This window comes from Salvia splendens, chromosome 14 (assembly GCF_004379255.2).
Source record: "Salvia splendens isolate huo1 chromosome 14, SspV2, whole genome shotgun sequence".
In the NCBI taxonomy this organism is placed as follows: Eukaryota; Viridiplantae; Streptophyta; class Magnoliopsida; order Lamiales; family Lamiaceae; genus Salvia; species Salvia splendens.
This window is the reverse complement of record NC_056045.1, coordinates 17,750,198-17,776,143: the sequence shown is the minus strand read 5'-3', so window position 1 is coordinate 17,776,143 and position 25,946 is coordinate 17,750,198. Positions and strand designations below refer to the sequence as shown.

Sequence of the window (25,946 nt, the reverse complement as noted above, 5' to 3'; positions counted from 1 at the left end):
AGAGCAAAAGACTAAAGAATTTTCAGCTTAAAAACCCCATTCATCCTTTAAAAAAGAAGAGATCCTCAACCTACAACACCTCATGTTGGAAGCCTCGAGAAAAGAACTAGAAGGAAGTAAAGAATAGCCTAAGGTGTAGAGGAGTACAGAATTTAATCCATGCCTTGGGGGCATTTTCCGTGGAAAAATAAGGCCAAATAGTGAAAAAGTACCATGAATGAGATTATCTTCTAAGTTCAAGGACTATCCGTGATATATATTTTTAAAGTTTAGAGACTATTTATGAGCAAATCTCCAAGTTAACGCACCATTTATATAGTTCACTCGATTTATAGAACTAGTATATTAGTTTGGAAGGATCCAGAGGCATGTACAACAAAGAACCGATGGTTGATAATTATCATGAGGCAAAATACATCTAGAGGTCTTCATACTAGTAAAACATTTTATTTCAGGTAATTTTTGGTTTATTAAGTCCATGTACCAATGCATATTGTTTCATTAGATTATTTTACAATTTTTTTTTATTTCAGTAGGACTTTATACTAACGCATTTTGATCAAAGAGGTTTTAATACTTTTATTTTTAATTTTATTAGATTTTTTAATAACTTCATAATTTTCTTGTGTTAGTTAAATTTATCTATTTCTCTTTTTTCTTCAGATTTGTTTTGAAATAATTCCATTGCAATATCGACTCAATAATCATCGGTAAAATAACAAATTTATTGATATTGTTCATTACGAATTTATAAGTTTATCATTAGTCTAATGATTCCTTAGTCAACGTTGCAACTTAGAAAAATCAATAATTTTAATAACGCAAGGAAAGTCAATTAAATTATGAAATCCGTTAAATAAACATTCAATCAAAGAACCTCTTAAATCAAAATGCATTAGTAAAATGACGTGAGACAAAAGAAACTGTAAAATAATTTAATGTAATTAAATGTAAGAGTACAAGGATTTAATGAAATAAAAAATTTATAGAATATAATGAAATAAAATGTATTAGTATACAGATCTCGAGATGTGTAATCTGTATAAAAAATTTATACAGATGTGTAATCTCGAGATGTTTTTCAACATAGGAGTAATATGTAATCTGTATAAAAAATTTATACAGATGTGTAATCTCGAGATGTTTTTCAACGTAGGAGTAATATGTAATCTGTATAAAAAATTTATAATTACTCCAACACAATATAATATCTTAATTATCAATGGAAAAAATTGTTTATTTAAATTTCTCGAAATATATATGCTAATAGTGTCTTTGACGTAGTTAATTAATTGTGATGAAGCGTAGGCAATCATGTTTTGTTTATTATTATTTTACTTAAATGTTGTTTCTATTTGTAAAATAAATAAACTTTTGGTATAGTCGGAGGTTAAATAAATTTAGAGCCATTTCCAGTGTTTGGACCCAAATTCATGACTCGTATGTGAATTATGATCATTAAAGAATGAAGAGAGATAAAGTGCATTCTCGATCAAACTTTAAACGAGACTTTTATTTAAATACGAGATTTAAGAAAATTATGTTTAGTAATTTAAATGAATAAGATAAAGAATAAATGTTAAATACGAGATTTAAGAAAATTATGTTTAGTAATTTAAATGAATAAGATAAAGAATAAATGTGTAACTCTCTTTTTAAAAAATGAAATGAAATTACTCATTTATATTGGATATAATGAAATAGTGAAAAAAGAATACTAACTCATTAAAGTTGGACGGAAAGAGTATTATGGATGAAATATCCAATATCCAAAAAACAGAAAAGAGAAAAAACTCCATTCATCCCATAAAAATGAAGCATTTCAAAACTACAAGGACAGTTTTAAAGCTGATGCCTTCAGAAATTTTGAGTTCTACAAATCTGGATATTAAAATTAGCAATTCACAAGAAACCAAATACTGTAGAATAGGAAAAATATCAAAACAGAGTGTGAAAAGGTTCAAGTGATCGTCAGTTTAAACCTGAAAAAACAGAGGCTCTCTCTCCTCCACCTCTTTCAAGATAAAGCCAGCCAGCCACAACAATCCAGCAAAATGCATGGGTATGAGTCAACATAAAAAAAGATGAGAATATAACATGAGTTAACTTAAATCTGCAAGTCAATTGGATTTCTGGAACCAACAAAGTTCAGACTTGGAACCAAAGATTAGCTCCTTCTAACAGTCTAACTCCAACCACATATTACAACAGATCATTGAAAGGAATGTAGCAAGTACTAACCATACTACCAAACTGAAAAGTAAATGATACGTTAAGGAGTAAATTTCTAATTTTATCTGTTATATTCAATCTTGTGTCAGTCCTATTAACTGGATCACAACATGTCTATACAAGCAGATTGCAAAATACTAGTTAAGTATGAAACTGAAAAGGAAATACTCCAAGAATGGCCTGATCATCATTAAAGGCAGAAACCAAGACTATAAATTGCTATATTTTCCTTTCAATTCAATCATGGAATAAGTACATGTTTGGGAAAAGAAGAATACTTTGGTTATTACTTATTATGATAAAGAAGTTTCAGAAATAGAAGCCCAACTCACCCTAAGAATAAGACTGGATTTGGTGCAAATACAAATATAGTACTATGAGTTAATGGGTGGACATAAAAGGAATATTTTCTCATAAACTAAAACAACTAACCCTTGGCAATTTGACAAGAAAGCAAAAACCAACTTACACAGCTAGAGCACATTGTGTGTGTCAGCACTACCCCAAAAGGCTATAGATTTACAGGGAAGATGCAAAACAATAACGAAGCAGATAAGTAGATAATTTCTTTCCTACACCAAATAAGCAATTACCTTCCCGCTTCAGTCAGTTGTATGAACATCACGGCATGTAGCATTTTACAAGGCCACTGGTCTCCCATTTCCCATATCGAATTCGCACGGCAAACTCACGAATACATCATCATCTCCATTAAGGAACTCCAGTCCCCCCGAACAGGGCTTGGGTTCGTCATTAAAACAACCATCCTCTCTAACTCCGTATACAAAATTTGCCTCACCGCCATCGATATTAATCCCTCTACCCAACAACTTCTTCGATTTCCAGGGCACGGATTTCATCCTCTTCCTCGAATTTCCTTCCGTTTTCGCCTTTTCTCCATTAACATGAGCCTGAGAACCTGTTCCCCCAAATCTGTCATCATCTAAAACTACAATGAAATCATCAAAGGTATAGCTGAATTAAAATTAGGCATTTCACCTCGGTGATGCAATGGCGCGAAGGGAAGCCACAATTTGTCTCGAATTGGGTCTCCATTGGCGGAACGAAGCGCAAATGGCATAAATCCCGGGCAGCAGTATTGGCCCCTGGCCACCACGTCCGGCGGCGGCGGCGGCCCCGCAATCGGCACGGCGTGAAGCACTCGTCTACACCTCTGATTCTGGCACTTCAAGCAGCAATCCTCGAAAACCTTATCATACTCGTAGACGTAATAGCAGTAAGGGCAGACTGTCCAAAAGGTAGCGGAGGTAGAGGCGGCGGGATCTAAAAACGCCTGCAATTCAGCATCGAAGCCGGCCTTCTCGAGGGGATTGGAGAGGACGGACCACGCTTTGACCGCCAAATCGAAGGCCTCGGATGCGAAGGGGCAGCGGTTGGTATTGGGATCGAGAATTGAAGTTAGGGTTTCGAAGGTGGAGTCGATTCGAGAGGAATCGGAGTCGAAATAGGGGAGATTGAGGACGGCGTAGTAGTCGTGGTGAGTGGGGGAGATTTTGGAGGCGGAGAGGACGGAGGCGGTGGAGAGGATTCTGGCGGGGGCGGGATTGGTGGGGTCGGAATCGTGGGCGCGGGCGGCGTAGTTGATGCAGTCGGCGAAGTTGCGGCTTTGGAGGAGATAGTCGGCCGCGTTTAGAAGCGTTTGCGTTTCGGATTCGTTACCCATAACCAGGAACGAGATTGGAAAAGGGTAAATCAAATCAAATCAAATTAAAGCAAACCAGATTTTATATATATATACATATAGGTTAGGGATAAAAAAATAACTAATTTTAAGTGTATAACTAGAGAACAAATCTCAGCCACACATCTCAATGAAACAATATTATTTATTTTAATAATAGAAAATATGCTGAGGGTATTTTCGGAAATTACATTATGAATTTAAACATGCGATCAAATCACCCCAAGCAATCCGAGATCTCTACATCGTTTTGCAGACTTGATTTTTCCCAATTTCTGTGATAGTAGATTCTACAATTTTATCCAACAATTATCGACAAAATTTTCGATGCGAGAGTCATGAAAACACAGAGAATCTGAATAATTAAGTTCATTCGATTGATATATGGAGAATTATTTAAGATGGAAAATAGATAGGTTACAGAAGTACCAGAAAATCATTCCATAAAACAAAATTTCATGAAATTTCTATCAATATCTCGGCGAAGCCAAGCAGAGAGGAATTCGAGTGGATTGCTTTTGAGAAATCATGAGATTCTCCGGTGAGAGCAGTAGCAAAGGAGCCGCCATGAGAGGGGACATTCTACGCGTCAGGGGATCCGGAGCAGAAAATAGGAGAACCGAGTGGATTGCTGTATTCTGAGATATAGTTTTGTTCACAAATAGAAATATTCGGAATCTACCGGAATGAAAGCATGTCTTTTTCAATGGGACGTGGTATATCTTTATATAAAAAAAAATATTTTTAGTTACTATTAATTCAAATAGCCTTAACTGCATTTTTTTGGATCTCGTTACATATAACATAAGATGTATATTTGCTTATAATTCAGTTATAATAATAGTAACTAATAAACTCTTTTTGTTGTATTTTGGCAGGCTACTCAACCTTCTAAAGATGTGACGGGGAACCTGAGTTATTATAAAGCTTTTGCAGTGAATTAAGAAAGAATGTATTTTAGTATGATGATTATCATAAATCACGTTTTGTTTTGTTAGAATATAACATCATTCTTATTATGATTTTATTTCACTCTTGTTCACAAAACACATCACTCTTATTATGATTTTACTCCACTCTTGTTCACAAAACACGTCACTCTTATTATGATTTTACTTCACTCTTGTTCACAAAACACGTCAATCTTATTATGATTTTACTTCACTCATGTTCACAAAACACATCACTCTTATTATGATTTTACTTCACTCTTGTTTAAGGGAGAGCAAAAAAACCAGAAACCGAATATCCGAACCGAACCAAACCGAAATTTTGAAATTCGGTTCGGTTATTTCGGTTTTTCGGTTCGGTTCGGGCGAAGAAAAAAACCAAAAAACTGAATAACCGAATTATATATATATTCTAATAATTTAATATATTATATTATATATAATACATAGTATATTCTTTTAATAAATTATACTATATTATATATATTATATGTATTATTAATTTTATATTATATATAAATATTCTATTAGTATATATAAAATAAAATAAATTACACACATATATATATTAATATTATATTTATTTTTTTGGGTTTTTCGGTTTTTTCGATTTTGTTCGGGTTTTTCAGTTTTTTAAGTTCGGTTTTCGGTTTTTCGATTTCGGTTTTTCGGTTTTTCAGGTTCGGTTCGGTTTGGATTTTGAACTAAATTTGGTTTTTTCGGTTTTGGTTCGGTTTTAATAAAAACTGAACCGAAACCCGAATGCACACCCCTACTCTTGTTCACAAAACACATCACTCTTATTATGATTTTACATCACTCTTGTTCACAAAACACATCACTCTTATTATGATTTTAGTTCACTCTTGTTCACAAAACACGTCACTATTATTATGATTTTACTTCACTCTTGTTCACAAAACACGTCACTCTTATTATGATTTTACTTCACTCTTGTTTGTAAAACACATCACTCTTATTATGATTTTACTTCACTCTTCTTCACAAAACACATCACTCTTATTATGATTTTACTCCACTCTTCTTTACAAAACATGTCACTCTTATTATGATTTTACTTCACTCTTGTTCACAAAACACATCACTCTTATTATGATTTTACTTCACTCTTGTTCACAAAACACATCGCTCTTATTATGGTTTTACTTCACTCTTGTTCACAAAACACATCACTCTTATTGTGATTTTACCTCACTCTTGTTCACAAAACACATCACTCTTAACATAATTTTACTTCACTATTGTTTATAAAACACATCACTCTTATTATGATTTTACTTCACTATTGTTAACAAAACACATCACTATTAGAATTTACAATTTCCTTTTTTTCACATTTACATTTTACACGCACAAAAAAATGTACAATTTCCATTAATTTTCTTACTTGCAAATAGGGAAATAGTTGAGCATATACTGTCTATTAATTTGCTTACTTGCAAAACTATCTAAAAGATTATCAATATCTTTCCATAATCGAAGCATCCACAAACTAAACACAAAAAAGCGTTCGACTAAATGTCTTACCGAAAAAGCGAGAGAGTAATAGTATTTTCAGAAACAGAGGGGGAAAGTGGATTTTTATGCAGTCTGCAAACGGTGAGAATTTTGATGAAATACAAAAGTAAGAAGGAAAACTCGGCGCAGTGCTTCACAGTGTTGTTTACAAAACGCAAAACACAAAGGAGTGGATGTTGACGACTGGATAGCTACGGCGACGACGATGGCGATTGATTGAATGTGGTTTAATTTCCATAACAGAGAGGAGGAGAAGAGAGAAGAAGAATCACAGGTTCCTTTTCAAATGAATTTAATTTGCCAACCTAACCTGATGTTGGAGTAAATTCAATTGGCTATGCAATGACCATAATACCACTGTCTCGTTATTATGGAGTAAATTTGTGATTGAGGGAACTAATTCCTCCTTAAATTCGAAAATTAATAATAGCCCTTGATTTTTTTAATCTTGTGGCTATGGTTTGTTCTCTAGTTATTTGGTTAAGGGGTATTTGTCATAGATCACTACTCGATTATATTGTTTTATACAGGTAAATGTATATAATGCAACTTCTCAAGAAGACCTTTCCATTTACTTCGTTTCTTGAATATGCTCAATCGAATATTACATCTATATAACATGAACCAAATTTTGATCATATAAAACTCATAAGCCTTATTAGAAAAAAGTACTTCCGTCCCTCTGTAGAAAGTTATGTTAAATTAGTTAAGTAAATGAATAATAAAGTAGGAAAGGAAAAATGTGGAGAGATGAAGAGAGAATAACTAGACCGAAGAAAGTTAGTTACTTTTTGCTGAAATGGGAAATGACTCAACTACAGTTGGACAACCCAAAATAGAATACGACTCAGCTACAGAGGGACGAAGGGAGTAGATCCAAGAGTCGTGAGATTGATTCATTACAGTCGATGTCGATAATACCTAACAATGCATGTGTAAGTTACAGTCAAGGTCATGAATGATACAGCAATGTAGACGCATGCTGTTGTGCCACCTGCAAAACATCCGTAACTCCATCACGCCTCGTGCTAATATGAAGGATTGGTTTGTGGTGTTAGGCAATAGAAACGGATTTAGGGGAAAACTTACTTTGGGGAGAAGACGCTCCAGACGAATAAGTGGTTCCTCATTAGAAGCAATACAATTGTGTACGCAAGTAGGACAATGGAATTCAATCCCAGTTGAACTAGACAAGGATACCCTAGTGTCGTCTTCAGAAGATGCCCAAAATCAACATCCTGGGAATTAGCAAGTGTCGTTGCATCCACCACGGAGACATCCATCAATGTGCTAAGAAGAGCTAACATTGGGGAGGCGTACGTGATAATGTACATCAAAATACCAGAAATCACAGTTGAGTGGCTCGACATGCCCTGGGAATCACCAGAATAGAGACATGCACACATACATGAGCATGAGAACAAAATTGAAACTTTTAAGAAGGTAAAACGTACTATGAAAGCCCCGGCAACATCAATTGTAGCAAGAGTGTTTGTATTACCAAGACCAAAGTGGCCAGCCATTCCCAAATAGTACAGAGCAGCAACCTAAAAGTGCAGCCACTCATGATTTGATCCATAAAAGCAGCCAAACAAACACGAAAGTGTTTCCAACATATTTAGCAGATACATTGCCAATGCAGTTTGCAAACCAACATTCAAAAACAAATTCATTTACAGACAAAAAAAACATAAGATACACTCGCGAGTAGTAAACGTAGCTCATGCCAAAAGAAATAAAGGAAAAAGTTTAGAGATGTGTGGCAAATCTCATGAACCAAAGATCTCTTGAAAATGCAGGAACCCATTTTTTTTATTCAAATGAAAAGAGATAGATAGATATATATATATATAGAGAGAGAGGTAAAGAAAGAAGTTAAAATGTAGGGATCAAAATGTATTTTTCCATGAGAATATATTGAGATTCAACTGACCTTAGTCCAGTGCTTCAGATGAATGCCACCCTCAGAAAAATAGCATAGGGTAGCCAAAATTTGCACAAGAAGTAGATATGTGGGCATTGAATTTATAGGCTGTTGTAGCAGAAGTTGTAACAGAGACCAAGAGAACGCATAACACCAGCCAATAACAAATATAACATCTCTAATACAGAGAATTTCACATTGACTTTCCTGTAAAGCGTCACTCGATGCTCTGGTGATGTCTTTAGACGTTTTGAGATCTCTGATTGGCTTCAACCACGGCAGAGAAAGAAGGATCCCCACAGTAATAGTCCCTATAAGTGCATAAAATATTTGTATCATTGTAGTACTCTGAATGATCGATGATGTGAATGTGCCATCTTGGTATTTCAAAATTTGCTCCAAAATTATCAGAACCGGAACGAAGTATATCAGCAGTAAGAACAAGACTAAATTGATTCTCAGCCGCATTGACCGAAGAACAGCTGAAAATGTGATAACAACAAGGACCAATGACAACAAATGCAGAGACTTTATAGCAACAGTCCCTGCCTGCTCAAGTAGCTTTGAAATGTCTGGTAGATAAGTCCAGTTGACACCACCCCGATGCCAGCCTCTGAGAACTCTCCTACATATTAGAACTACAATGATGCAACATATGCTATGGATTATTCTTACCTTTTTCCCAGATGTCAAAGTGAGTGCACTGCCATTGGTGATGGAGTGTATTGTCTTTCTCAGCAAGATCAAATAAAATGAAGAGGTCATGAAATGCCAAATGTATTGTTCTTCCTCTACCATAGAACTTGAAGCCATACTTAATACAAGGATAAACATTACAGCCACAATAAATAATTCCTCTAAATGCCACTTGTGAGTCTTGTCATCAGAGCTAGAAACGTAGTCACTTCCCTGGAGATTATTCTCTTGGCCAAGGAGGAAAAGGAGGCTCATAAGTATCAAAGACGACAGAAGCATTGCTGCTATTCCCAGTGCAAGTTGAAAAAATGGCTTCTGTAATACCAAGAAACAAAGAACACAACAAGGAAGAACAAGAGCAAGGTATCAATATTTTCCTTAGTAGAAATGACCGGTAGAAAAGAATTCATACATACATCAGTTGATCTGCTTGATAACCACTTGCTTGCAATTCCAAGGAAATCATGATATGCCATAACTATGCTCTGGTAATCATCTCCATTGGTGGATCTATTTGAAGAATAGCGAAAAAGAGTGTTATACACTTTTTCTATTGAGGGATTATTAATATTAATTATGTATGGACGCGTGCATATTCTCAAGAGGCTAAGAAGATTAATGACCTCAAAGAATTTGTTGACTTCCAGGATTCGTGGAGTTTATTGGCAGCCAGATATGAGCAACAAAACCTCTCTGCACCATCATTTTTACCACTTCCCGAATCGCATGAGAATCTTGCACACTCAAATTCGGTGAAATGGGTTTGTAGTAGCCTCAGTAATTGCCAAGAGTTTAGCTCTAGTATCCTCAGCTGTTGTTCAGCTGCTTCATGAGAAAGATGAAAAAGAGATGCAATTATGATAAAATGGGCAAGTGACACTGGAATTGTAATTAAGGAGTGTGGATTCGGTGAAATGGGAACAGAACAAGTTCTTAACTCCAGCTAGGATTAAGTTTATGGCAAGTTTAGGTGCTTTGATACAAGATAGATACCTCAATCTGAAGCTTTCATCCACCAACTAGAATATGTTTCTTTACCTATAAGCTTATGAACAGTAATGTTCTTATAACAATAACTTGTTATCATATTAATGTGCTTTGCTAGATGTCTTTTCACTATATGAAACTGAATATGCACCTTTATTAACAAACAATTGAGCATATGACATATGTATTCTACATGCAAGATTCCCACCAACCGGATTCTAGGCGCAACTTCCACTTCTTCATTTGACAAGAAAATACAGTAACAGTACCAAATGTATAAAAGGCTTCACAAATTGAGGAGGAGGTGAGACATCCAGAGAACACATTGCAAATGACAATACATTTATTATTAAGTGCCAGATAGTAATATAGAACCTATGAAAGATGAGAAAACATCAGTCATTACATGCCGACATTATTTTTTGGAATAGGTACACCGAAGAGGAGGGCCAATGTTGAGACTATGTCAACCTGAAAATGCAGAATAAGAGAAAAGATACCCTTTATTAGAGCTTGCATAAAAGTTCATGTGGTAAGTCTCTTTGTCACTATGAAAGTAACAAGAAATTAGTCAGGGAAACTTGTAATGTGTTGTGCGATATAGGTTAGCAAATTGTCTCTAGTCTCTACAGATGGTGCATATAACAAGGTTGTATTTTTCAAATGTAACCATCAAATCAGTATTATAGAAGTTCAATACAATGGAGATAAAAAGGCACTTATCAAGAATATGCAACTGTCAGACAAAGGCCTCACTCCTCGGAGATAAGATTATAGTACTACACATCTTCCAATGAGTGAGAAAAAGATTTCGCAGGCTTCAGTCTTATCAAATTGTATCAAAATTTCTATTCGTTGTAATTATAAATGGAACAAAGGTTAGTTGCCTTCATCTCTGCCATACATATCTGTTTATAAGTTTGAGAAGCCACAAATACTTCAGCTTGCAACCACTATCGTGGATCAGGTAAATTACATTTAGATAACATTCGGTCTACAAGTCACAGCCTAAAAACCGCCACAGGGATATGGCGTATCGGTATGGCGGTCATTAATAAAATAAAAAAATAATACTTAAATATTTATATATAATTCAAAAAATTAGAAAATAATAAAAATATATCATCTAAAACTCTTAAAATAATTAATAAAGCATAAATCAAAAGCAATTTTATAAAAGTCTAATAATTAAAGTTTAGTTCAACAAAACATAAATTTATCATAAGCAATACTCAATAGTCATCAAGCCAAACATAGTCTTCTAGTTCATCCTCATCAATATCATTGACATGCATTGCTTCATCCTCTTGACATCTGCATACATTATCCTCAAATTCTTCATCTACAAGCCCTTGCCTCTCCTTTTCTAGATATGGTGGTACCGTGGGTTCCTTTTTCTTAGAATATCTAACACAGCTTGAACTTGGCATAGAAGATTCTTTCCTTTTCTTTGACCTAGTATATGTCCTAGGCTCTCCAACCCGTGAAGCTTTATACACCATATCCCTATCAAGTGTATCATCATCATTATGAACCAAATGAAGCTGGGAAAAGCCAGAGAACTAGGAGAAGGTCTGCATGGTGGCGGCGTGGGGTAGGACTTAGGAGGCGGGCAGATTGTGAATAGCGTGAGAGAGGAAAGGATAATTAAGGCTTCAATTTCTCATTTTAATTTTAATCTAATTTTCATTTTAATTGTAAAATGGGTCAGAATGGATGGGTGAATTATTTGGGCCGCCGCCGCACCCTCTCCTCCTCCGGCTTCTCCCAGCTTCATTTGGTTCATAATGATGATGATACACTTGATTGGGATATGGTGTATAAAGCTTCAGGAGTTGGAGAGCCTAGGACATATACTAGGTCAAAGAAAAGGAAAGAATCTTCTATACCAAGTTCAAGTTGTGTTAGATATTCTAAGAAAAAGGAACCCACAGTACCCACCATATCTAGAAAAGGGAGAGGCAAAGGGCTTGTAGATGAAGCATTAGAAGATGAAGAATTTGAGGATAATGTATGCGGATGTCAAGAGGATGAAGCAATGGATGCCAATGATGAAGATGAAGCAATGGATGTCGATGATATTGACTATGTTGGGCTTGATGATTGATGACTATTGAGTATTGCTTATGATGCCTTTATGTTTTGTTGAACTAAACTTTAATTATTAGACTTGAATTATTAGTCTTTTTTAGAATTGCTTTTGATTTTATGGTTTATTAATTATTTTAAGAGTTTTAGATGTTATATTTTTATTATTTTCTAATTTTTTGAATTATACTATAAATATATATGTATTATTTTATTTATTTAATTAATGACCGCCATATCCCGTCATGCCGATACGCTATATCCCTGAGGCGGTTTTCAGGCGAACCGCTATACTGATTTGACAACATTGGTTAGGAGTTAGGTTTGGTTGACAATTTGGTTTGGGTTGTAGGTTAATTACTTTTGCATTAATAACATAATTTGGTTTTGGGTGAAATAGGTTTATTTTATACTCCCTCCGTCCCACCACAAGTGATCAACTTTCCATTTTGGGTTGTCCCACCACAAGTGATCAATTTCCTTTTTTAACAAAAGAAAAAACTTTAACTCTCTCTTACTTTATTCCATCTCTCTTACTTTTTCCTCTCTCATACTTTATTCTCTCCACTTTAACTCAATATATATCATTTTCTTAAATCCCGAGCCCAAAAAAAATCCATCACTTGTGGTGGGACGGAGGGAGTAGTTATCTACGCATCAAAGCTCATCAACTGTTATTCAATCACATGACATATTTATATCAAGTTAAAAACTAGATTTGAAGTCAGAGTACCTGGTAAGCTTCTTTAATATTTTCAGCATCACTGATCTTTTCAGCACTAATGAAAAGTGCCAAAGAATCTGTTTCCTCATACGAAGACCCCCCATGATTACCACCATCGGTCATGCCATGATCACTTACTACCACCTGGAATTTAGATAGACCACATTAAGATATATATATAGCATTGTCATTCCAAAGCTATGAAATGGCATGCGCTATAGTATTTGACCTTATAAGGCTCATCATTAGCATGATCAAAGTCAAGTAAAACTAGATCATGATTGAGTACAGACAAAAGGGCAACTCCATATTATTGGCTTATCCAGTTCATGAATGCACATCTCGCCCAGTCACACTAGCAAAATGGTATGAAATAACAAAATTTTACAGGGATAAGTACAAGTAAACACCAATATCAGCATTGAGTGAGAAGATTCAACCATTAAGTCAGATTTTTACTGTCCTTCAGAAATAGTAAATCGAGAAGCCTTAAACCATTTTGCAACTTTCTTTGACTTAAGCAGTGATATCTATGGTCACGTATCCAATAACCTTATACATCAAATTTTAACTTTTGGAATCTAGAAAGAGCAGGCACTCAATAAGAATAAACTATATTTTAAAATGACAATAGAGCAAATTTTTCAGAATTCTGAGTAATCTTTAACATGTTTTCCCCTCTCTAACTAATTAAATACATTAACTAAGATCATCAGTGCAAATATAATTATGTATTAAGACAAAATCATTCCATCTTAACATATAAGGATGACATTCACACTGTTTGAATAATTTGATGATACATTGAGTTTTCAATGAGCATTGATCAAGTCTGTTTCTTCCACGCTACAATGCATAATTTATTCAACGCTAAGCTCTAACTTAAATAACTAATACCGATGCAACCAAAAGGTCGCCAATTTCAATATGGTAACTTTACTATAACCTCAGAAGGTATGTTGTAAACCTTGATTATGGAAGAAAACATGTCAAACAAATCTTGTAAAGCCATTCAAAGGTCATTGTCAGTTAAACAAGTTTATTAGGTGCAGTTACCTAACCACATGATTTAATTTAAAACACTTTATATCTGGTTCACTACAATGCTTCAAGCCAAGATGCTGTATATTAGCTGAATATGTAAAAACTAGCGGCGCACCAGAAATTTCAGATGAGAATAAAGCAGCACGAACCAAAAGTGTCCGTCTTTGCTTCATTTCTTGAACTAATGTTGAATGAATCCTTTCAATTACTCTATCCATCTCCATCAGTTTGGGGCTCATCAAGGCACTGGCAGTCGAAATTGGAAACATATGAGTAAGTAATTTAGAAGTATATAGCAAAATAAGAAGCATTACCTATTACGCCCGCCAATATGTCCAACATGATCCAATCCAAGATAATGAAGAATCTGTAATAGATCCCGGTTAATCTCAACATACATATTGAAATTACTTGAAAGGAAAAAGTTTAAGCTTAAATCAGATAGGACATCCGATCAATATTCAAATGAATAAACTATTTACGACAAAAAATAAGCATCCTTAATTTTTCCAGAGCTTACTAATCCTATGAAGTAACAGCCACATTTTAATTTGTATCATGGAACTCTTATTCTTCTCTCCAAGTCAATCAAAAGGATTTTTTAAGTCTTTTTCTCACCATAAAAACTGAAGCCACGGAAAATTATCATGAGCCAAGTTACTTTGGTAAATATACACTTAAATTCCATTTTCTATAGTATGCAATTAAAACCAATTCAAGCTTGGCTAGGAAACAGGAAGCTTAATAAATAGTAGTGAGGAAAATACAGTTTTATGCATACAATATAATCTCATACTAAATCTTGGGTACAAAACATCCATAGGGCGGGAGTTTATAGTCATATAATGCTGAACTTGTGAATGATAGACTTACCAGAAGATCATTGTCAGTATGGCAAAGCTCATTTGTCAAGTGTTTAGAGACATTGTAATCGACTTCAATAGTGTCTTTGACCTGTTGTCAGACCAAAAAGATTGTTCAAAAAGTTTCCCCCTTCAGAAAGAATGGATATAGTAATGGAAAAGAAAACAACAGAAGATTTCGTAAGACAAAGAGTTATGCATTGAATGATATCATAAGCTCTTCTACACCCGCATTTCTTCACCATTAATGTGCCAACATTTAAAAATATAAGACTAGTTTCTTTTCCGTCACTTTTTTCTTTTGATAAAGAACTTAGGAAAACACATTTTAAGTGTAGGTAACCGAGTAGACTGCTTCAGCTACCTCCCCAACATCAAAGCCTCATCTTTTGATAATTAGAACTACCACGAGAAACAGATTCGAGGGTCATATGAGCAGTCTCACTGACTAACAAGTTCAGTAAACTACTTCTTACGGGAAAGAAGGTGAAATGCCTTTGTTAATTTTCATCTAGAAGACTGCACAACCATGATTCTCCAGGAGGCAAGCTGTAATTAAAACTCGTTTTCTATTACAAGAATCACACAACCACTATAAATACTACAAATACTATGCATATGGAGTTGCAAGTAAAAATAACTATGATGGTGTAATGTGCTGAGAAAATAAAAAGATGTTTCGTGTTAGTACCTCCAACTGCACACTAAAAAAGAAGTTCCTTAAGTGTCATGTCTACTCAATGTTTCTAGATATTACGTATAACAACTTACAAAGAAACTGCTAACTCCATCATGCTTATCAAACATATTTGGAAACAGCTTAAGCCATGTTTCATCACCAAGCATCATCATTTTCCAGCCAATCCTGCGAAATTGAGCTTCGGATAGCACAGGCATAAGGATGTGAAACATGGGAGGCCCACTATATTGCTTCGACAGCCAGTGAACATATTTAGATAATAAATAAACTTACCAATAAGGTTATCTTCCAAAAATGATTGCGTATTAAAATTGGAAGCAACATCAAGAAATCCCCCAATAGCTCCAGAAACCATAGCCTTCTTTTAACCATCACTATTGTCAAGAACTCTGGTTACATCTATCCTTCACTCCTTAAGCAATGAGTGCATAGAGAACTACAAAAATTAACTTGCCTTTAGTCGAGCCATTGTAACAGTTGGTGGTGCAGCCTTTGCGTGATAGCCAATTGCCAATCCACTAGCCAATAATGACTGTGTATATGGCATAGCTTCTATAAAAACCTTAGGAGGAGGTTCCCCATCCTTTCCAAGAAGAAATTCAGCCGGAAATCCATCAATAACCTGAATCACAACTCATTAAATATAGCTAAAAGTAGCATTCAAACAGAATTATTAGCATTAACATTGTGAAAGTATAGGTACCATTATCTATCATACAATGGAGGAACACCAGATAGTTCCTGCATTCACCACAACTAAACCACATAAGCTTACAGAAATTGAGTGAAATTGAATTCATAAATATTGACTAAAGAGAAGAAAAAAGAGTATGATCTGTTTAAGTAGGGTTAATCAACTGAATTGATATGGATTTTGGCATTTGCAGTAACAAACCAACACCTGATATGATGATTTGAGCTTTCCAGGAGGCAAAGTAGAGATATTATTATCGAAATGAATCGAATTGACGGCCGGCGGATAGAAGCTCTCGAATCCACTATAACCAAGCAACGGCATAAATGAGACAGAAGCAAATTTGTTAATCCGCGGGAAATTGAAGTTAAATGGAACAGAAAAGCAGACCTCATGCCGGAGAGAGAAGGCTTAACCGGAAAGAAACCAACGATGAAAAGATATAGACCAATAATCTGGATGAGCACAGCCGAAACTGTGAAAAGAGTGAGGTTTTTGCACGTCAAAGAATAGTCATTACCCATTCTTCTCTGCTTTGTAACCGCGCGTCGTCACGTTGCGTCGGAGTTTGAGTGTAGTTGCCGATGAAGAGAGAGGAACTAGTGGGCCTATTGGGCTTGACTAAAAAGCCCATAATATCATTTTTGCAAAAGCAATTTTTTTTTTCCTTCAAAAAAAAGCAAATATAGATAGAACTATTATTAAAATTGAATCACGTTTTGACGCCTAATAAATTGAACCATCTTGTAAAATAAAAAAAAATATGAACCATCTTGTAATTATAACAAAAAAACTGTCATTACAATATACAATTATATTTTCTCTCATTTCAAATATTAAACAAAATCGCCTAAAATCTCATGTCATCGTACAAGTGAGAGATCTTTTAGAGCATCCACAATGGATGCCCTAGTGGAAGCCCCAGTGGTTGTCACATCAGCATGCCCCTTCTTTCTGCAATGGTTTGGCCCTAGTGGGTGCCCTATCAATTAAACTCAATTTGCTTTTAATTTTTATTATTATTATTTTTTTGTTATTAATTAATTAAATACCAAAATATATTATATTAAACATTACAAATTTGAAAAAACACCTACATTACTTAATTGAAAAACACTACATCATATTTAGTAAAAAAAAACATTACTAAGCTAAATTACTAAATTACTTAAAAAAACTTTTAAAAACTTAAAAAAAACCTACATTGCTAAATTAATAAAAACCTAACTAGTCATCTAAGTTCAACTTCTGGCTCAGGTTCTTGATCATCCTCTCAGTCCTCCGTCGGGCATCTGGATCGGATTCGGTATGAAGGCTGTTTTGTGCGTCAAGTATAAACTTATACTCAACCACCTCGCGTAAACCACCGAACTCCTCGATCGTTGAGGCCACGAGTTGAGTAGATGGAAGAGGTGCAGCCTGCGAGGGAGCCGATCCAGATGCGGCCGCCTTTGCCTTCCCTTTGGCTTGGGCTTTGGCAGCCTTGTTGCCAATGGGACGTCTAAAGTAGACGTAGGCGTGCCGGAACTCCCTTCCGGCTCAGCGTTCAGATCCACAGGAGATGGGCCGCTGCTCGTGTAACCGCCAGCGGCGGTGTTCTTCGTCCGCTTCGCAGCTGAGGAGGATCCAACCGGTATCCCTCCGTTGAACTTCGCCTTGTCATTCAAGATCAGTGGCGAAAATGAGAGGATGATACGCGCGGATGGATCAAGCTATATATAAGATAACCGAACCGAGTGGATCAGTTAGCAAATGTCGTTGCCACTTGATCAAGGAGTTCTCTCTCGCTTCACCGAAATATATTTATAACTCCCAGACCTGCACTACTTTAACAATAAAGCGGCAAGTACGGGGTCGATCCCACAGAGAAACCGGTGCGTTGAGTGTGTGAATAGTGAATATGGGGTAGGCTGCTGCCACGCTTTAAATTGGATGTTTTTAAACTACTGGATTACGCTAGGCAGAATATAAACTTAACTACTTGATCAAGGGACTCATCATGCAAACAACAGATAATGGACCAAGTAAACGGCAGACTGGAATAACGACTTAACTACCTAATCATGCTACGAGACTACAAACCATTCTGTCATTCAACATAATGAAGATTCAAAAACTTGATCTGGGATTTCAAACGAAACTAAGCTGGAACAGTAAACAAGATCCGGAAACAAAATAACTTCAATTTTTATAAAAGATTCCAAACTTGGAACTGGAGAGAGTGCGAAATACAAGCAGGAGTCTTTAACTACGAAACAAAATGAAATTAAACTTAGACAATTAAAACTGGAAAGTAGGAAAGCAAATAAAGCCGAGAAGCTCTCGGTCGAAACTTGATACAATGCCGAACATATATTGATTTCTCTGTCGCGCTCTGATAAGTGCCAGGTTTGAGCAGGTGTCACGTCAAGCAAATGATGTATCCTACTGATCAGGATGGAAGTCCCAGCTAAGCCTGAACCTGGTATCAATAATTCCTCAACCCACTTCTACTGACTAGTATAGTGGATGTAAGGGTTGAATCCCACAGAGATGAATGCGCTTTGGTAATTGTGGTGATATTCTGGAAAGGTTGGTTAGCTACCACGCTTGGGGTTGAGATTCTAACTAGACTGGAAATTAAGGTGGTACTTTACTGACTATGAGGGGTGAAAGATGATTGATAAGCAGTTGTGTACGTGAGAGTGGGGGAACATTATGTTTTAGAAAATATGTGGGAGGTACGGGGTTACTATAAAAGACTAAACGGAATATCAGAGAATAAGTGGTAGTTAGGTGACTAGGCTGACAGATCTGTAGGGTACCAGCAGAAAAGGTAGATAAAAGTAAGGACAAAAGCAAAAAGTAACTAAAAAGCAAAAGTGGTCCCAAACTTGGATGTGGATGTCTTCTTCTTCAACATGAATAAACTCAGATTAACAAACCCAGATTCATGGACGAGAAATGCAGATTAACAACTTCACAAGAAGAGGTCTACAATCTAAACTCCAAATCAAAAGATTAAACTAATGAAACTGAAATTATGCTTACTGGGTAATATGCAAGGTGGCAGAAATCACGTAGACTAGGCTTTCAAACTTAACCATTTCAGATCTAAAATCTAACAACTATCTAAATTCATGAACTCAAATTTATCAATGAGGAAATGAAAACATGCTCGCAACACTTGGAAATTACAGTAATAACTAGATCTAAGCTATCTAGGCAGAAAGAAACAGAATCAAACAGAAAGAAATGCATAAAAACAACTTCATTGCATAAAAGGTGTTTGGATCTAAACGAAATACTTCAAAAGCAAACGGAAATTGAAAGTGCAAAAGGTCCAACGTAAGAAAACACGTAAAGATTAACTAAGAAAACAAATAAAGATTGTTTGCCACTCCGGGCGATGAAACTGCTAACACTACGAAACACGCTGGCTGGAACGAGATAATGCGGAACTCCGGCGAACTGGTGAACTTCAGGTGACCATGGTTGTGGCGAGGAACGAGAATATGAAGGACAAAGCTGAAGGAACTAACTGCCGAGAGAGAACTACTCTAACTAAGAGTGTATATTCCTAATGATGATTCCCTATGATCGATGATAGTTTCTCTCTCCAAGTGGTTCCCTTTTATATGGAGGCCTGCCCTTGATTTTTAGGGTAGACTCTCTTCACGAAATGACCCTTTTTGCCCTTACTTGTGGCTGATCTTCCCAGCAATCCTTCTTCTCCATCTCGAGCCTTTTTTGGCATGCATATTGGTCAGTATAGCAACATTCTGATGCCCTTTTCACCTGAGTTATCCGATACCTTTCCTTCTGACTGGAACCCTTTCCCTGCACACTTTAACAACTGTTTTGCAGATATATTCCAATTATGCACGTTATACTGACCAGTAACCAAGGCCTAGAATACGACTTATCAAACTGCTCACACTGACCACATGCTTGTCCTCAAGCGTGAAGAACAAACAAAAAGAAATAAGTCGAATTCTAGCCTGGTTACTCCCCTGACCGACCATATCCTAAACTAGACTCTAAATCATGATGCAAAGAAAAACACAAAAACAACACAAACACACATAAACATACATAAGAAACACTTAAACACATTAATCGGGCTATATTTTCAACCACCCCTCCCCTTGGGATCAGGTGCAATCCGGCCTTAGATAGCCTTGAACTTCCGTCGCCCCCCTTTTCCTTCCCGGTCAGTACATTCGCGCGTCAAGATCACCCAAACTCTTGGCCAAACACTAGATTCGCTCAGTCACTCATTCCTCACCAGGGATTTTAGGACTGTATTCTCTCATAATGCTGAACCACAGATGCTTCGGACTAGATTTCACGTGCGGCTGCTGAAGGTCTTTAAGGCTTGTAACGGGGCTATTGGTTTGTAGTGTCTGGGGTGGTTGTCCCTAAGGCTCTAAGGTTCAAAAACTACTACTTTATTTCGATATGGGGGAACTGTGTGCACTTGGGGCTCTTGGTTGTTGCTTCCTTCGGCCGGCGTTTCTGACTTTGACTTCCAACTGATCAGTAGCTTCTTGTGGCTTTGCCACCCTTATTCCTTCTTCTTTTTTTGTGGTCAAGTGTTTTCGACTATTTTCTTCACATTCTTTCTCCCTTCTTTTTGTGGCTTCGCCACCCTTATTTCTTCTTAGTTTTTTTGGACCTGGAATGACTCCCTGGTCGATTTTCTCCTTGTCTCTCACTTTTTTTCTCCAGTTGGTTCTTACTTGTATGTCCTTCTGGCCAGTCGTCTCCTTGCTTTATGCCTTGCACATACACAGTCCCAGTGGCTAGTGGGTTATATCTGGGTATATACGGCTAGAAAGTGGGGTTCTAATTTTTTTTTGGGAGGGGGGGGTTTCCTACTGCCTTCAACATTTGCTACACGCGGTCACTTTACCCTAGGCATCATGTGACAGCCACTCTTTTCTTTTCTAGTTTGGTGGAAAGTGGTTCCACTTTAGGCTTTTAACTCACATTTTAAGAGGGCTTTTGTGTTTGGCTCTAAGGATGGGCTTTTCTCTCATTCTTGCATCATCTGTACTGACTAGGAGATACTAAGGGGGTGGTTTAGATTGTCCAGCATGTCCTATCTCCCTCAATTCCCCTCACCGCCAACTCGAGACAGTTGAGTTTTAAGCCAAATCAACACGTATAAGAAAAAAAAACTAGACCTAGAAAAACACTACACAAACACTAAACACAGACTACACATATACACATATGTCATACTGGCCATTGCATCCCCCTCCCACCTCACAAGTGTCTGCCCTTAGATAAGGCTGTGAAGTGGAAAAAGTAATGGCTAGTATGACTAACACACAGACATACCAAAACAATAACGACACATGTTGATACTAAAAACTTCTCACACTTAGACTATGCAATAGGCTAAGTGGGAGAGTTTTAAACCTAAACAGAGCTCAACAAAAACAAACACATATATACATAGACTCCTCACACTTAGGCTACGCAGTAGGCTAAGTGTGAGTTAACATGCACACAAAAATAAAACAACATAAACACAAACACATGCGTCAAAGTAGTAAACCCCGTACTTCTCACACTTAGACTATTCAATAGTGTAAGTGTTATGAATAGGGTTTACACTCACATGCTACACAAATTTACTCTACCTAAAAACAACAAAAATAACAAATAATAATAAAAAAAACTGAAATTAAAAGAAAAGAAAAACATACTCGTCAGTGGGGTGGTCATATATTTCTCCTGCTCCTCCGTGGGGCAGGGGTTGGTGCAGGTGGTTCTTCAGACTCCTCTCTCTCGGATTCGGATTCACTTCCCTCAGATTCTGCCGGTTCCTCGGTACCTTTTTCCTCTGTCGCTTTCGCTTCTGTCTCGGTTACTTCTGGTTCACCAGTCTGGCCTCCGTGCTACTTGGTCCAGCTCCTCGGATTGTCTTCCCTTGCGCTAACTCCCTCAGAATTTTTTCCATTACATTGGTCAAGCGGGTCAACTCCGCTCTGGCCTGCCTATTTTCCTCCGCTAGCTCTGCCACTGCTCTCTCCAATCTCTCTTTCCTCTGCGCTTGAGCTTGTGTTCTCGGCACCGACTTCTTCACCCTCTCATACTGCCCTTGATGCGAGGTCCAGACCCTCAGCCATCGTGGCAGTGTCATCTTCCATCCGGTTTACCTCATCTAAAAGCGCCGCAAACTCCACATCGGTCATCAGGCCTTGCTTTCTAGCCGTTTCATTCATATCTATTTCTTCCCTCGCCATTTCTTGGGGAACGGTTTCCGCCACCAGCGTTCTTTCTGCTTCATCTCCTCCCTCCTGGTTCTTCTGCTCCTTTCTTCTCCTCTCGTTACGTTCCCCTGGGTTAGAGTCTTAATAGGCGGAGATGGGGTCAACATCCATCGAGTCGCTTTGTTGTTGAGTCGGGAAGGGTTCCGAGGGTTCTAATGGTGCGGTCGCCGAGGGAGATTCCCGTTCTAGAGGAGTTGTTGAGGAAGTCGGAATGGAGGTGGGTGGTTGTACTGTGGGTTGCACATTTGATTCTGCTGCAGGTACTGCCGGGGCTTCTCCGGTCATGCTCCATTTGCCTCCGATTCGGCTAAAACCTGCCAACTCAGCCGCCCAATCTCGATTTGAGTCCTGCTTTCCGAGGAACTCCGTCATTACGTCCAAAGAAACCATCGCCGGAACTTGAGGAATCGGCTCCTGTGGTTTCGGCGGCCGTTCTTCCGTTGGTGGTTGCAATTCTGGGTTTTCTTCCCGACGGATTGAAGGGGGTTTCTCACCGGTTTGTTTCTTTGCCCATTTCTTCTTCCCCATGGCTTGAGTTGGTTGTTTCTGGTTGTAATGTGGTGTTGGTTTCTGGTGAATGTTGGGAATTTTTGGAAGAGAGAAATTGCAGGTGAGGGTTTGTGAGATGAAGGGGGGAAATGGTTTGGAAATGCGAGTAGAATGGGTAGTTGAGGGTTTGTAACCGGCTATGAGCAGTTTCCAGGTTGGCGTCGATTCGTGTGGGAGACGGTTGGGAGCGCTGCCTCCTGATTGGACGTCGCCTGTCCTTTCTCTGCATACGCGCCCTCCCAGTCGCTATCCGCCTGCAAAGCTGCAACAAACCCCAATTCAAATTTCGTCCCTTAATGATTTCCCCCTATATTTTCCCAGATTAGTAACAAAGTAAAAAGGACACTTAAATAAAATTGGAAGTTTCACCAAATTGGTATTCTGGTGGTTAGTACGTACTCCAAATTAATATTTGAGGTCTGAAAAATATTTTTGGGTTTTAAAATTTAACTTGCATGAAAAGAAATTAAATTAACTACCACGTATTTAAAATATTTACATCTTCCCTTAGGAAATTTTGAATTCTATTTGGCCAGCGTATGTAAATTATGCTAAAAGAAGCTAGCCAGTGGAACTCCAAATTCCTATCCTACCGGTCAGTATGCAACCTTAACATGTGGTTGCAGTGGAATCTCATCCACTACACCCACATCACTACTTTCCCTAAACACCTTCATCCTATGTCCATTTACGATAAAAAGTTCAGAGTTAGGAAGACTCCCTGAAATCTACACTGCTCCATTAGAACGGGGTGCGGTTATGACATAAGGCCCTGTCCACTTCAACTTGAGCTTTCCAGGCATTAGCTTCAATCTCGACTGGAAGAGTAGTACTTTCTGGCCAACATGGAGGTCTTTGGTCCTTAGATTTCTGTCGTGCCACAATTTAGTTCTCTCTTTATACCACATGGCGGAATCAAACGATTCCAATCTAAGTTCCTCTAACTCCTGCAGCTGCAGTTTCCTTTCCTCCTCACAGGCCTTAGCATCCATATTAACTTGTTGTACTGCCCAGTATGCTCGGTGTTCGATCCCCACTGGTAAGTGGCACATCTTCCCAAAAATGATCTGGTACGGGGACATGCCTATTGGAGTTTTGTAGGCTGTCCAATACGGCCACAAAGCATCCTCTAACCTCACACTCCAGTCCTTCCTAGAAGGGTTGATGGTTTTCTCCAGAATGTTCTTTATCTCTCGATTAGAGATTTCCGCTTGACCGTTTGCTTGTGGGTGGTAGGGGCTAGATAATCTGTAGTGTACACCGTACTTCTTCATCAAGGCTTCGATAGTGCGGTTACAGAAGTGTGTTCCCTGGTCGGATATGATGGCCCTTGGTACTCCGAATCAACTGAAAATATTGTTCTTGAGAAACTTGGCCACCTCCTTCGCCTCACACGTGCTTGTGGCCTTGGCTTCTACCCACTTAGATACGTAGTCAACTGCGACTAATATATACAAGTTCCCATAAGACGAGGGAAAAGGACCCACGAAGTCCATCCCCCATATGTCGAACAGCTCACAAACAATGACATGGACTTATGGCATTTCATCTCGTGCAGAGATCCCACCGGTCAGTTGACAACACTCACAACCTCTACAGAAATCAAAGGCATCTTTGTTGAGGGTTGGCCAATACTATCCAAGATCTTCCTTGCCGTTTTCTTGGGACCAAAGTGTCCTCCACAGGCCAAGGAGTGGCAATGTATTAGTACGTCCCTTTGCTCCCAGTCAGGGACGCATCTTCTTATCACTTGATCTGCTCCTACTTTCCAAAGATATGGGTCGTCCCAAAAGTAGTATTTTGCTTCACTCTTGATCTTCATTCTTTGAGCTTTGGTGATGTTTGGCACTTCTAGAAGCTCTCCCGAAACTAGGTAGTTGGCTAGGTCCGCATACCATGGCTCCTGCCCTACCTTTTCCTTTCCTTTTGCTGTGACATCCTGGCCAGTAAGCTTCATCACTTCTTCCCAATCGATTTTTCTGACAGCAAAAATTACTTGACACAAGTGTTCCTCTGGAAACCTATCGTGCACCTCCTCGCTGTTTCCATCTTGCACTAATCTGCTCAAATGGTGTGCTACCTTGTTCTCGACCCCTTTCTTATCTTCCACCTCCAAATCAAATTCTTGTAACAGGAGCACCCATCGGATCAAGCGGGGTTTGGATTCTTTCTTGGTAATCATGTACTTAATGGCTGCATGGTCAGTATACACGATGACCTTGGATCCCAACAAGTACTGCCAAAACTTTTCGAATGAGTACACAACGACCAACATCTCCTTCTCAGTAATGTCATAATTCCTTTGGGCCTGATTCAATGTTCTAGATGCATAGAAAATCACATACCTTTTCCCTTCGATCTTCTGGCCAAAAACAGCTCCCACTGCATAGTCACTGGCATCACACATCACTTCGAACGGATGATCCCAGTCAGGAGCCCGAATAATTGGTGCAGATACCAGCTTTTCTTTGAGAAGGTTGAAAGCAGACTTGCACTGTTCATAAAAAACGAACTCCACTTCGTTTTGAAGAAGTCTGGTAAGGGGTTGGGCAATTTTGGCGAAGTCTTTAATAAATGGTCGATAAAATCCTGCATGCCCGAGGAAACCCCTTATTTCCTTCTGGTCAGTAGGGAAAGGCAGTTTGGAAATGACGTCCACTTTGACTTGATCCACCTGGATACCTCTCTCTGACACCACGTGTCCTAGGACGATCCCTTCTGTGACCATGAAATTACACTTCTCAAAATTCAAAACCAGGCTCTTTGCTTGACACCTCCCCAAAACTATGTCCAAGTGATGAAGGCATGATGAAGGCAGAAGTCATCCATGAATATCTCTATGCACTCCTCGATCAGATCGGAAAATATGCTCATCATGCATCGTTGGAATGTTCTTGGAGCGTTGCAAAGACCGAATGGCATGCGTCTGTACGCGTAAGTTCCAAATGGGCAAGTAAAGGTGGTTTTGTCCTGGTCTTCAGGGTCCACGTA

At 37.9% G+C, this 25,946-nt stretch overlaps 1 protein-coding gene and 1 pseudogene across 2 annotated transcripts; both read right to left on the bottom strand.

Moving 5' to 3' along the window:
• Nucleotides 1–1,766: 1,766 nt before the first annotated feature.
• LOC121763286 lies at nt 1,767–3,939 on the bottom strand. Of its 2 annotated transcripts, XM_042159281.1 has the most exons (3): nt 3,232–3,939; nt 2,826–3,151; nt 1,767–2,014 (listed from the first exon to the last, which is right to left on the bottom strand). In XM_042159281.1, exons 1-2 carry the CDS (start codon nt 3,914–3,916, stop codon nt 2,871–2,873), a joined length of 966 nt encoding a protein of 321 aa, XP_042015215.1. In that variant the 5' UTR covers nt 3,917–3,939; the 3' UTR covers nt 1,767–2,014; nt 2,826–2,870. The 2 variants fall into 2 exon arrangements, with proteins under 2 accessions (XP_042015215.1, XP_042015213.1); XM_042159279.1 differs by having other exon boundaries at nt 1,767–3,151.
• A 3,250-nt stretch (nt 3,940–7,189) lies between these two features.
• LOC121765392 lies at nt 7,190–16,691 on the bottom strand (annotated as a pseudogene).
• Between the last annotated feature and the right edge of the window lie 9,255 nt (nt 16,692–25,946).